Genomic DNA, 14,881 nt, shown 5'->3' with positions numbered 1-14,881 from the left:
TTCTATAATTTCATTAGGAGAAAGCTTACTGTTCTTTTTCCAGCCTGACAAAAAAACCCCCAAACAAACAAACAAACCCAAACCAACCCCACCAAAACCCACCCAACCAAAAAAACCTAATGAAAAATAATGCAGCAATTACTTAAATGTCTAATTTATATATTAGAGGTTCAGAAAGACTTTCCACAACCAGAGTGGGAGGGTTAGAATCAGCAAAATACCGTCCTTCTGATTCATGTTCTGGATACAATGAGTACTTTTTCTGTGCTTATATAACTAGATTTTGAAAGATGACCACCTAAACGGTGATAAAAGTATAACAAAACCAGTGCTAGAGACTATATCAACTCAGGAGAACACCACCAATGTCTTCCATTTGCATACAATGGCTAAAGCCTAAGAATTAGAGAGTGGACTCTTCTTCAGTATATCAGTAGAAACTAACCCACGTATATGTGCTAACTTTCTCTAATTAGTTATGTGACAGTACAACTATAAACTCCAAAGAACAGAAGTCTAGACAGCCTGGATATTATTACTATAGAATTTAGAAAAACCTGCTGTAGAATTCATTTATTCTTCCTGCAAACATTTGAGGGATTGAAGAATTCCAGGGGCCTTTAATATAATATTCCATAACCCAGGCCCATTGCATAATATAGCTAGAGAAAGATATTTAGAGCCTGCCAGACTGAAGCACTGTAAAAGCAATAAATTGTGAAAGCAGAATTCAATTCTGTACAGGTCAAAGTTTCCATAGAAATCAATGTCGTCTTGATTCTTTGAAACTCCATGGTTATAGGAGTATATATTCAGCTTGGTTAAGAAATAGGTTGATATACCAATTATCATTTTTAACCTTCAAAAAATAGCTGTTAACATAGCAAAGTCTACTGCAAATCTTGGCTGAGAGATTAGATGTTGTTACAATGCCTGTGTGTACAGCACATGCACATAACCCACATGTGCGCACACACACACGTGACCAAGGACATCCTATTTTCTTGATAAAAGATCTCCAAATCTGTTACATTGACATTTATCTTTGAAACCTCATTTAAACAGATGTTGTTTAGAACTTAAACATATTACACACAATATTAAATGAGGTGATAATAAATCCCATCTGTAAAATTTGCTGGAGCTGATGTAACAGGCAGCATTTTTGAGCCCAGGTTGTTAATTTTAAATGTAATTACAGACAGTTTAGTTAAGTAATCACTCTTTTGTTTCTTGGGAATATTCCTTGAAAATGAAGTTGAACTCCAACAAATTACCAGATCTTTGCTTTCTTTTTCTCCCTCCTTCCTGCTTTCAAAAATATGGAAGGGAAAGAAGGAAAACAGAATTATTTATTTTTGTTCATCAAGCATAAGTTTGGAAATACTATAAAAAATAACAAATACCAAACCACCATTCTTTCATACTAATTAAAAAAAAATCAAAACAAACAAACAAATAAAACACAAAAACCCACCAAAATACCCCCAACAAGCTAAACAGAAAGCTTTTGTAAAAAAATGCTGCTTTTTTATTAGATGCCTCTGAAATGGAAAAATTGTTTGCTTTTTTTTTCCTTTTCCTCCCAATGCTGGAAATCGGCCACTTTACTGTTGATAGCTAGAAGGCTGGTTCTAAATATATTTGCCTGGAACCTATTGCAGTTTTTGGTTTCTGTCCCATTTATGTTAAACATTACTTTTTAGTCTGACTGACAGAAAACATTTAGTGGGTCACTAGCCATTACTGAAGGTGACATATAACCGGAATCATTTTGGCTATGTCCACACTAGCAAGTAGTGCAGCTCAACAGGACAGTGCGAAACAGAGGGTACTGATGACACATCATTCACACTACCTGCCTTTGGGGGAGCTTTATTTTGGCCTAGCTTCTACTTAAGCCATACAGCAATTGTGGTCAGTCAGTAAAAGCTCTACCCATCCTGCTACTGCTGCCTCTTCAGGGAGTGTGCACACCTATGAACAGATGTGCCGCACTTGCACTCTCAGATCTCCCATGCTCACAGACGTGTGAGGGATGGTTACTCAGCTGAAGCGATCTGTAGGTTAAATCATATTGCTGTCAAGGTACTATCACTCTACCTTCAACTGCTCACTCAGGTTATTTAAAGGAAAGCTATGTTATACATAAGTGTACAAATACTTTTTTCATGAAAATGAGTTAATGCATAGTATCAAAATCTAAACCCTTTATTAACAAGGATTAGTGCAAGGATTTAATCTCATCAACTGTGTGCAGTTAAAGCTTTCATTGGCTTTAAGTCACTCTTGTAGACATCAGGTTACATCTTGTTATTTACAGCACAGTGCCTAAAAAATAATCTTTGTATTGGTCTGACATGTGGGGAGTTTGGGAGGAAAAAAGTGCCTATAGGGAAATAACTGGATAAAGAGTCTGTTAGTTATTAACTTATTATGAAATACTTATAAAAAAACTATTGTATTGTTCACACCAACAGTACTAAATGAGGAGCGACAAATCCTTAAAGCTGGCAAAGAATAAAAAGATCCCTGCTATTTATCAAACATTTACGCTACAAACATATTTGAATGGATACAATTCAAAATTCTTTTACTAGGTGCCATGTACCAGCATCTGACTAATTTTTTCCTTTAAAAAAAAAAAAGTATGCTATTTTAGGAATTCTCTTCTTTGCAGCGAGCACTTACAAAGCAGGCCTTTTTGCGCTATGTATTTGAAAACACAGAAGAGATTAATTTCAAATGACACATGTAAGAGTTTGAGGTATACTGTGTCAGTCTTTCATAAATAAGCATTTATAAATTAGTCCCACATAGATCCACTTTGGTGAGCAAGTGCTTAGTAAAGTGAAGGTGTTATAATTTGGCAGTTAGTAATTACACAGTTTCTAGATAGCATAATTTTATTATTTTAAGACACATTCATAGCTTATAATTTGCTTCTCAAGCATTTGTATGCACCTGATGCTTAATGCTTGCTTGTATTCAATATCTTGTATGTTACATCATATTGATTTCCACATTAATTGAGCACAATGTCATAAAATCTCAGATTAGCACTTAAATTCAGGAATGAATAGCATGTGACTCCAAATTAGAATTTCCTCATATGAAACACACAACCTTCCCCAGCATTTGGAAAATACTTCAGATGATTTTTCTCCTGCTTGTAAAGCTAAACCAGAAGATCTTTCTGAGAACATTCCTAGAAAATGCCTCTTAGTTTTAGCACCAGTGGGTAAACTCACCAAGGAATATTACATTTGTTGAATATACAAAAAGCAAATTAGGTAAGTCATTTTTCATGCTCTTAGGACACCAATCAGCCCTTTCCTTCTTTCGGTGGTGATCTACCTGGTCTCTGTACACTCAGCATGGTTACTTACTCAGAAATTACTGATCGTCAGCACAGGAAAGTTATATCAAAGCGTTCATGTTAAACCGATAAAAATGTATGCATTTAAAATTTCCCAGTGTACTACAACATATTGTTGTATTAGCAATAGTCAGACTGCCAGAATCAGAGCAAAGGTTGGAGACCTGGCTAGAAAACAGAAGTTAACATTAGGAACAGAAAAAATACAAGGAAATAGCCAAGAATTTAATTTCATTAAATTTTGTTGTGGTACTAATTTAAAATGATACTGTTAGAAGCAAAGAATATTTAATCCACTGTGATGTAACACTGTTTTAACATAAGTGTGAAATATTCCTCATAGGAGCCATATTTGTTCTGAGGATTCTAAATGAATGGTCCATGCAAATATGTTAGAACAATACGACTGAAGAAGTAATTTCTTTTTTCTTCTCAGTGAGTCTCTGCTGGAATTGAGGCAATGACTTGCCACATCAATGTACGAGATTTCAGTAAAAATTTGACAGAGGATTACCAGCTTCCTTTTTAATTCTTCAACACATGACAAAATCCCGCAGATAAAAGTATTTTTTTAAGTCATTCCAGCAAATTCTGTTAGTTATTTCCTCATGTCCATGCTTGACTTCAAGAAAAATGTAGGGTTATTTTTTGAGTTTCTTCAATTAATCTACCAATTCCAATTTTCTAAGTATGTCTTCAGCCAACTTTACTGACTCTTCCAAGAGTTGCCAATCAAAAAATCATTGCATCCCACCACATCATTTTGCATCTCTTATTCATCTATAGAGCTTGAAAGAGTGGAGGCAATTGTATAACTAACTGCAAAGGTAGAGATGGAGGAAACTATCACTGAGGAGGAATGTCTAGAGTAGGAATTATTTTCCCTTAAAATAGTTACTCTTTGTCATGACTCAAAGTTTCATCTTTCTTTCTGAGTGGCTAATAACCTTTGTGATGGAAGAATGGCATAGCAGGAAATTTTCAGAACTGTCATCTTATCTGCCCCTTAGATACCCTATGCTCCTTCTGTATTCCCATGGGAATGGTCTTAATCGTTCTTTAACAAAAAATTTTTGCAGAATTTAAAATTTAAAACTATTTAAAATATGGAGGACAGATAAAACATCATAATAGTCAATAACTTCAGAGATGAAAGGCCCTTGGCATGCTTCCCTTTTACTCAATGTTACTTAATGGAAATGATTAAAATAAATATCTCCCTTTATGCACATATCACCAACCATTGTAGTTATTTTCAAACTGTTATGTACAATCATTTCAGCAATTCTGAAACTTTAGTCAGGTCTTTTATTTGGCAATTGCACTGAGTAAACCAAACGAAACACCAATGCTTAGTTGCTGTGCACTTCTCTCCTTGACATCTGTTTAAATGGTTACAAACTTTGCAAGAACAAGCCAGGGCCTGTTACCTTAGTTTCTATTAGAATCTAAAATCACTTGTAAACCACTAACAAAGTATCAGTTTATCTACTTCTGTTGTATTTTTTGCTGAATTTTTTAATCTTATGTATATTGACATTGCCCATATTTTGACAATTTATTGCCAAATACACATACTGTGGGACTTGGTTTCTGACTTAAGAAAAAAATACAAATGAAAATTGAAAGTAACTATCCCATGTGGAGACCAAAATTCCTTTTCCCACTCCAGATAAGGCATTTGTGGAATTCATCTTCAAAGGGAAAATAATGTCCCTCAGATGTACAAACTGTATTGCGGACTACAGGTAACTACAGGACTACAGGCTGTGAATACCAAATGTATCATACTGGCTGGCCCATTAAATCATCTCAGAAATGTCCCTGTTTCATCATGTCCACAGAAATGAAAGATAACAATGCCACAGTGTTACACTCAAAATTCGTTTTTCCTCTCTTGATACCCACGCAGCTTTTCAAGCTGCTTAAAGCTAAGATTACAACTCTGGACACTTATGGAGCATAGATGTTCTGTACATGAAGTGAGCTAACTACTGATCTGTATTTTCTTGTTTTTCAGTTTTAATTTAAATTTGATGGGTTTGATTGTTGTATAACAATATTATAAAAGAAACTCAATAGTGTAGATTTAGAGAAGCTTCATTATTAGCCTGTAAAAATAATCATTGACATAAGGATTCTACCTAGAAAGGCCTCATGACTGGCAGCCACATACTTCCTTAGAGGCATTTTACCCTTCCTATATGTACTTCTTGGCCAGTAAATGATGGAAACATATTGCCAAAGTATGTTCCAGTTACTGGAAAGAGTAATAAGTGGGATAAACAATATGATGGATTTGTATTACACAGAAAACTTTCCAGATCCTTCTCTCCCTCTCTCAAATACCGTTAGCATGCACAAATATCTATAAACGTTTAAGAGAGGCAGAAATAAAATGATTCAGTATCATACTACTCAATTTTCCCTGATTAATTCTCCTAAATATCTCGGGTATCTCTATATTAGGCAGAAAGACAAAAAAAGCAAGCCCCTTCCAGATACAACATAATCTAAAGGACAGAAAAATGCATCAAGCCTTCCAACAGCAGAGGCATTTCCTTGTTTTAATTCTATCTTATTTCAGCCTATACTAACAGGTTCTATAAATCAAAGTTTTTACATTGTACCAGCTTTTGCCCTAAAAAAAATGATTCAGATTTGTATTAAGCACTTCACTCAATGCAAAATCACTCAATTCTATTTGTTTAGTATTGATTTTTACCTCAAAAACTTCTTCATCCAGAATCCTGGTTCCAAAGACAGTGATGCCATTGGTGTCCACAACTGTTTTGTCACTTCTTTCAAGTGGTTTTGTAGTTTTTTTGTTACAGTCAACAATCATTGTAACACTTTTTTTCTCCACACTAATAGCTACTCGATGCCACCTATTAAAACAAACACAAGCATAATTTTGCTGTAATTTATGTTTTTAAAACTAGGTCATTGTGTTCCTAGTAAGATAGATTGTGCACCAGGCCAGTCAAAGATAAAATTTTAAATGTATCCATTTATTTCCTTCTTTCATATGTACACAAATGTATACAATGTTTTGTTTATCCACTATATATCTTCTGTCCCTTAGTACAAAGGAATCTGATCTATAGCTCATTGTGAATATCCTATAAAAGATGAAGCTCAAGCTGATCTTCTCTGATGCTTTACCCTGATAACATTATTAAACTCAAATTAGAAGAGAGTGGACTGTTTATATTATATTAGATTGAATGCTCTGACAGGAGATTTTATTTTTATGAATGTATCTGATTTTCCAATTTACTTGTGCAAATATATTTAATCTAGCATCATATTCTTTGTTATTTGCATTTTACTATTTGTTCTCTGTGATCAATCATCAAAATTTTACCATGTTCTTTTGCTTATTTGAACGTGTCCCATAGCTATAGAGATTCTTCAAAGATGTACAACAGTTCCAACACAGATGATTTTCCCAGATAGAAACACTTACAAATGCTTGCCAATATTCCTGCAACAATAGCTTTTCCTACATAAATATTCACCAAAAAGTGAATGAAGTGATCCAGAATACCAACAAATGATTTTAAAGACATTTGAGAAAAAAGTTTTGTACAATTTGCCCAACTATAGTATGTTCTTTATGAGACTTTATTATCATGACAGACCACATTAATTTAGTGAGCCTCTCTGCTACGACAACTTAAATGTCTAAGAGCAAGAGCAGGCCACTCGGTAATCTGGCATGGAGCAATACATCAAAGAATCTTTGACAGACCAAGGCAAAAAGTGTCAAAGTATGTCATATTAGTAACTATTAAGAGGAAGGCTGGAATCGAATTATTTTAGTTGGCACTTGTGGCACTAAGGTTGTCTAAATCAAAGAGACGGCTTAGATCGTTGTTACAAAGAGCTTCTGCATATCAAAAGGAACACCTCGAAGCTAATGGAATCTGACTGCTAAACAGTATCACGGAGCCAGAACTCTAATTCCATGTTTTCTCTGGAATGTGGTTAAACGTTATCATTATAAAAGCAAACTGCCCATGCATCCTCAGGCACATTACACTGTTTACACTTTTAAAATATATGTCATTTTGAGATGAAGATTGTTGTCATAAGATCCTTCATCAAATAGCTGAGTCAGAAGAAAATTGTTGGTCTATTTTTTGAAAGTATGTAGAAGCTGAAACCATGAAAACATAGCTCACTGGGAATATGACTGACTCCAGTTGATTTAGAAGTTGTGTAGTCTCACTGCAAGAAATTGTACCAAAACAAGTTCATTTTGATTTCTTAATTTTTATCAGTTTCTCAACTGTTTGGGTGAAATTCTGAAATCCATGCCAAAGCTTTATTATTTAGAGGAAGTCAATGAAAAAAAAGTTTGCTGCCTTGTTTTATCACTCCTTCTGCTAGGGAAACACATCATCTTTTAGTTTCATGGTATAATTCTATTATCTGGTTATACAGGGGCTAGAAGACAATTGCTTTTTCTTTATCCTTCATTTCTTTATAAACATATTTCATCATAGTTGAATTTTTGCCCTTCCTTCTCTACTGATTTGTTTTCTTTTGTTTTAATAACATTTCATTCTATGTATCTCTGAAGACTGTGGCTGCTCTTCCTGGACTGCAACACAACAAATAAAAAGCCTTTGAAAGAACGAAAGTCCATTTATAAGCACTAGAATGACATCCCAGGAGGATGATTGCTTGTCTACAAAGGGAAGTTAGGCACAAAAAATTAACAACTGCATTAATAATGCAATAGGTATCTGAGATTAATTGCCTTTACTGAGGGTGCGGTATAAGTCCTTGCAGCACTTCAGATCAATTGTCCAGCTTATTCTTCCCTGATTTCCTTATATACAGACATCTTGAACCATCTTATTTTATCTGCTGGTTTTGTTCAGGATAGGAGAAAGTCTATGCTGTCTTGTCAACTTGTCTTCACTCTGCCTATCACCTTCAAGTGGAAAAGACAGCCCTTCTAGTGAGATTATTCCTTGAGTCTCTTTGAAAACAGTTTCTTTCTATATTGCACAGGAAGAATCTTCATAGGTTTAGTTTTGGTGGGTTTAACTTCTACGAGTATTTCTTCACTCTTGATTTATAGAAATGGCAAATAAGAAAGATGATTTCGCTTTATTTTTAGCTGTATACAGCATTTGAAGGTGGAACTGGATTCTGCTGCAAAGGTTCTCAGATTTTGTACCACAGCAGTCCAACTAGCTGAAAATTGTGTTACTGACTTATTTAAATATTTAAGATAACACTTTGTAGAGACTATAATCACCTATAGAGTGGTCTGTGGTATTATTTTTAATCTTAAAATTTTACACTTACTTGCCATCAGCAATGTTGACTGTTCTGAAAAGAGGGTAGTCTTCTGGGGCAGGTTTTCCATTCTGGTCTTCAAACAGGAAGACAGGGGATCTACCAACTTCAACACCTACTTGCTGAATGCCTTGCTCATTGTAGATAGACAGAAGGAAGGACTGGATACCCTTTTTAGGTTTTACTGTCATTAATATTGAAAAATCTTCTGGAAAATCACCACCTGTAAACAAAGTGATAGATACAGCAACAAATTCAGAAAAGATGAAACCATTCTTTAAAGGTTTACATTATTCCATAAGCACAGAGGATACCTCATACAAACTGTTGGGGCTTTTTAATTCTCCAAAATGAATACATAAAAAATTACACTCTGAACATTTTTAATCTTTTTTTTTTCTTTCTGCTCTCGCTTTATTTCTGAAAGATATCTCTTAATGGTTCATAAAAACACGACTTGTTAGTCTATTATGAATTTATGTAATAATACAATATATGCAAGAACCATGATACTTTCACATTCATTACTTTTTTCTATCCATCTTCTTTTTTGCAATCTTCTAATTTAAAAGCGTGCACTGCAATTTCACTCAACAAAATAAGTATCTATATTATAGCAAATATGTTCCCAGGCACTTCATCTCCCTTGCTAACCATTTGTTTTAGTTTCTCACAATAAATATTTGAGTCTTTCTAGAATAATATCATGCATAACATTGAAAAAATACAGAACTAGTTCTACTTAATAGAAGCTTTAGGCAAAATCAAAGAACATTTAATTTTCTTTTACTCCCTGATACTTTCTCTTTGAAGTAGATATTTTATATCAATCTTTTTTTTAACATTTACAACTAAAAATAAACAAAATTAAAAGTCGATACAGCTTGTTTATAAAGGAAGGACTGAGATCTGTACTCAGTTCTGCTCCTGTTGAATCTGTCAGTAAATCTGCCTTTCACTTGATGTGAAAGTCTATTAGGCTTTATAACAAATGAAGTGTAATACTGAGATTATAAAATTCAGAATATACATTGGATCCGTGTGGCTTCAGCTGCAATTTGAGATACAAGAAATAGAGAGATTAGAATCTAATTGTAATGCTGGCAATGAATATACCTGCAACTTTGTATGCATGACAGTGGGTATAATGTTCTTACATATTTTAATAATATAATATGATAAATTTTAATAAAATAATATGTTACAGTTTTGTAATGAATAATAGGATGTAAGACTTCAACATCAAAAGCTGATTTAGGAATTGCTTCTTCCAATGGAGTAAATATAAAATTGTTTTGAAGACAGGTCTTATGGGAAAACTCTGCCAGGATTCTACAGAGTCTTCCATGAAGACAAGCTACTGATGGCATTGACTGTTTAGTTACAACATGAAAACAAAATGCTTTAAATCTTATTATTTTTTTAAATTACATACTAGTCTTCTAAAACAGAAAAACCCTAGTCTTACACTTATTATATTGTCTGCTGTCATGTTGGTTTATGTGCTTTCTACCTTTTTTTAAACTTTTTTTTGTAGATAGTCGAAACACTGTAGTAATCTAGATCACTTGAGGGCTTGTTTTGATATCTTATTTTGAAGGGATCAAACCTCAATAAATAGGAAGCATTTCATTTACTCTGGTAAGCCTTTGGTCAAGCTTTTTAATGAGAAAGCAAAGCTGCTAGTTCACAAATTAAACTGTAAGTTATATCTTTTAACGTCAGAGTAAGCAAATGACAAAAAAAAAAAAGTAAAGAAAGAGAAAAGATGACTATCAACAGAGGCCAAATAAATTATTTTAAAAGCACTGAACACTTGCCCTGTCTGCTTTGTTAATCTGGAAGATATGTTGAAAACGTTTAAGGCAGGTGACTCTAATTCAGATAGTCCTGGCATGTGCTCTTTAAACAGACACCATCCTAGGAAAAAGAAACCTGTGAGCTTTCTAAGCAGGGTGACTGAAAATGAGTCAAGTGCCTTAGTTCTGTAGTTTTCTGTTATCACTGCTATGGCATAATATTCCCAAATCTTTTATCTTGCACTTACACCATGTATTTATAAGTCAATTTCCTCCAAACACAGTTTTGACTCAAAGTCAAAAAAATGAATGGCATTCTAACAGGTAAAACTTCATGTATTGTAGGTACATGTAGTTCTTGGAATAGTTATCTGGAATAGTTATCAAAATCTTCCTAACCACTTTTATATTTCTTGTTTATTGATATGGTTCTGTTTGAACAATAACTAAAAATAACTATCGGAAGGAAAATCACTAGAAAAATCTTTGTATATATCTGGGTTGCCATTCCTGTCATTCCTATATGCTTTTGTAAAGTTAACTAAGAGCATATAAATGAATAGGACAAAAAAAATCTAAGCAGTTACCTTTACAATTATATAATGCTTTTCAGTCAGTGAAATCAATGCCAATTATATTCTGGGGAGCTGGTAAATATTATTAGATCCATTTTTAAAGGATGGATATATTGATGACCCCAGCTTTTGCCATTCATAGCTCCCTTTGAGCTACAGTAGCTAAGAGATTCATCTATTTCCTGATGAGTCATAGGAGTTAGATGAAAGCAAGCACAGGATGCATTTCAAATTGTGTTTAGCTAGAATGATGTCTCACAACTCAGTCTTATCTTTGATATCTTCTGTAGTAATTCCACGACTATAGAGAAAGGGACATGATCACTCAAGTATCTTTAAGAATAATCTCTGAAAAAGAATGATTTCTTGTGGTGGGGATAGGGTGCCTATTCTGCAAAATTCAAAAGGAAGTAATTACCATAATCACCTCCAAAAACCTGTTTCTAGGTTCTTTACTGAAGTAGAGGATAACATTACATTTTCCTGTATCAAGCAAAGTGCTACGGTGGCTTCTTCTTATACTGTGAGCAATGCTTTTTATTTGTTTCCTGCACACAGAAGTGTTGCAATAGATTGGTAAAACCAAGCAAACTCATTCCAATTGTAAAGCAGAAACTGAAAGCATTAATAAGAAGAGTACCTAAAGTAAGGCAGTCAAAGTCTACAGAAGTTTAGATGTCAGCCAACAACGTGAAGCACTTATTTGTTCTGGCATTCAAGAATCATATAAATAGTTATTACTGCAGCTGCCAGATCCTCTCTCCATGCTACAATTTGATTCATGAATAAGTGCAAGTTAACCTAAGCTCTCAGACTTCCAGTTCTAGACTCTCAAGCTTTGATTTAGCAGAAGGTGCTTGTACTGTTCTAAACTTCAAAAAATATCAGGGATTCCAAGTCAGTTTAATCTTCTGTCCAGTTGTATTTGAATGCTCATTTAAGGTTTTTTGTTGGACCACTTGGCTTCAATGACACACATCGTAAAACTCAGAATATGAAGGTGTCAGCTTATTTTATTGTGCAACTTGTGCAATTTCTCAACAAAATGGATAATTTTTTTCATTTTTTAAAGAAAGAGCAGCCCATATTCTGCTAACCTTACTTAGTTGAAGTAGTAATGAATTATACAAATAGTCACATTAATATCAACAAGACATTGTAGACTGTAATAAGCCATTCAGTGAATGATATTTTCAGCTGGATAGCTCTGTTATCTATATGCAACTTCAAAACTGAAGAACTGTGCCAAAAAATAATATTCATATTATATCTGTAGTGAATTTTGCTTTTATTTTTATCCATGAATAAAAAAGTAAACTGATGAGTTAAGTGAACATGTAAGTTATGCTTGAACTGTGTATAGCTGTTTCCTGTGTTGCCCTTGAAATGCATTATCACTACAAAATACTGTGTTTCCCCCTTTTACAATCTTGGATTATATCTATATGATTAGTACTTTGAAAGACAAAAAATTTTTTTGTCTTTGCCAACATCTAATCTGTATATTTAGAGACACTTGTTCAAACTCTGCATGGTGTATCGAAGCAGATAAATTAAATGTTCCATGATTTTGGTTTTTATTATTCTTATTATTTTCCTCAACAGTTTGTATCAAGTGACAAGTGACAGCAAAATAATGGAATAAAAGTATCTCCTCAACATCCAAAGAAATGTGATTATTTCATTTTAGAGAAATTTGAGATAAGATGGAATCACTTTACCTGCTATCCACAACTAGCCTTAGTTAGTGCCCAAAATACCCAGATACTTTTAGGTAATTCTTAACAGATGGCACTTCTGGGAATGATTTTGCAATGGCCAACCACAACTGATTTCTCCCACTGCAGCACTACTCCAGGAAGCACTGCATTTAAATGGACTACTGAAACTGGAGGAAACTTGCCAAAGCCACCAAATAAGCTTTCCATTAGAAGCATGAAAGAACAGGTAATATGACTTACAGGCAAATTCTGCCAGTGACACAGAATTTGATGAAGAGCTTTATAACAGAAGCCAATAAAAGCTGATTCATTCAGTGGATAAAGAGCACGTCCTGTCATTCATATGCAGGCCCAACTCTAGGGAGAACAGAAATGTTTTCTGGTACTAACGAGGGAAGACATGCTGTACTTTAGAGTAATAGTTTTCTGACAGTCTTACCTGGGTACAGCTGCTTCGTTGGGGCACTCAGTTGTGCAGCTTTTGAAACTCTGTAGGCGACATCCGATCCTTTAGAGTCCCTCCTGTTTGTGCAAAATCCTGCTGTTCTTGATACTCCTTCTGGTGAATTGTGAAATTCTAATGCTTTTAGCACATCAACGGGTTCAGCTGACAAAGAAAAAAAAAAAAAAAAAAATTACTCATCTTGCATCTGTACAGTACGCAGCCTCTACAAAGGATATTAATTTCATTGCAAAAGCATATGTGTAATCATAGCAGTAGCTGCATCCTGTTTTGATTTACTGCAGATTAGTCCTACACCAGAATATTATTTTAACAGAATTATTAATTTTTAAATATATGAGTTCATTCCATCCAATGTTAATTGTTATGATCAGATTCCCAAACTACCTGACTATATACAGAAAATCACTCTTTCCCAAATGCAGAGAATCTTCGTGATTGATAATTACAACACATTCTTTTAATGAGTTAATTCAAAGAAGTGGAACTGATTTTAAAAGTTCGCACAAATGTTTCACAAGCATTCAGCTAATAATAATCTGCTATCAGAAAGTCATCAGTTGCTAACATTAAAATGTATTCTGACTACAGACACAAAGTGATAGGGAAGAAGTTAATCTCTTTTCTCATCCAGATAGAGAAAGAAAAATGTACCTTCTTTGCCTGCAAGGAGTGAATGGACTGAATCAGTCTTACATTATTTCCAAGCTAAAATTCAAGTGGACTTGTTTTGCACTTTAGAGACCACGTACAATCAGTTTACATTTATGCTCAGTGTCTAACAATTTAAAGTGGAAATCCAGAGCTGCTACTGCACTGATATTGATACAGAATTTTATATATATATATACATATATATTTATAAAGTCAACCGCAAAGCCTTAATCTATACAAGTTCACCATGTCAAAAGGGCCAAGGACTGAATGGACCTTCAAGAGAAGCAGTGAGAGAACATAGTTTGTTGCCTACTGCATATCTTTTCTCTTAGACAAAAATAAAGTGTTCATTTTCATACTCCCTGCAGATCATAACCTCACTAATTTTTTTTTTTTTGAGTGGAAATGGAATTTCAATGGACCATTTTTTCACTGGGACTATTCTGCAGGTTTTATATTATCAAATTAATATCCGCTTTATCTGGAAAGACAAAGTTTTACATGACTTTCACTGTTGAAGCTGAGAAATGTGTTTGGTAAATCTGACCCTTCTTTATGTCTTTGAACTGCACTGTGGCATTAACTGTAGCTCATTTATTCTCTGTTATTATTCCTTTTTTGTGTCAACTAATATCACCTTAAGGCAAAAAATTCCTTGTGTGTAAATATTCAACTATTTGAACAACTATTTGCAAACAACCAGTGAAAGAGTGTAAAAACATAGGCAAAGCGATATTCTAGTTAGTCACTGATGGAAACATCTCTTTGTCCTTTTCTTACTATTTGTACAGTTCTAGGCAGTGCTACTATTTTTTGTCAGAAGTTTTGTTTTTATCTCAGAAGTCACTTCAGTGTATTCACTGTCAATAACAGCTATGAGCAAAGTTAAGTTTGACTAGCTCATCCTATTCATTTCCTGGCATTGCCAAATATGAAGAACTCAACTTCATGGTTAAACCTATCTTTGAATA

General features: G+C 34.0%; 1 protein-coding gene across 1 annotated transcript in view; it reads right to left on the bottom strand.

Annotated features, from left to right (window-relative positions):
* COL11A1 (collagen type XI alpha 1 chain) overlaps nt 1–14,881 on the bottom strand; it is a 150,469-nt gene that overhangs the window by 119,987 nt on the left and 15,601 nt on the right. Inside the window, exons 2-4 of the mRNA XM_065655392.1 lie at nt 13,230–13,397; nt 8,705–8,918; nt 6,105–6,267 (exon numbers count right to left, since the gene is read on the bottom strand). Of these exons, the coding sequence (XP_065511464.1) occupies nt 6,105–6,267; nt 8,705–8,918; nt 13,230–13,397 (545 nt within the window). The remainder of the gene's footprint in view (nt 1–6,104; nt 6,268–8,704; nt 8,919–13,229; nt 13,398–14,881) is intronic.

This window comes from Caloenas nicobarica, chromosome Z (genome assembly GCF_036013445.1).
Source record: "Caloenas nicobarica isolate bCalNic1 chromosome Z, bCalNic1.hap1, whole genome shotgun sequence".
NCBI lineage: Eukaryota > Metazoa > Chordata > Aves > Columbiformes > Columbidae > Caloenas > Caloenas nicobarica.
Note: the sequence above shows the minus strand (reverse complement) of the source record. Positions and strands in the feature narration are given on the sequence as shown.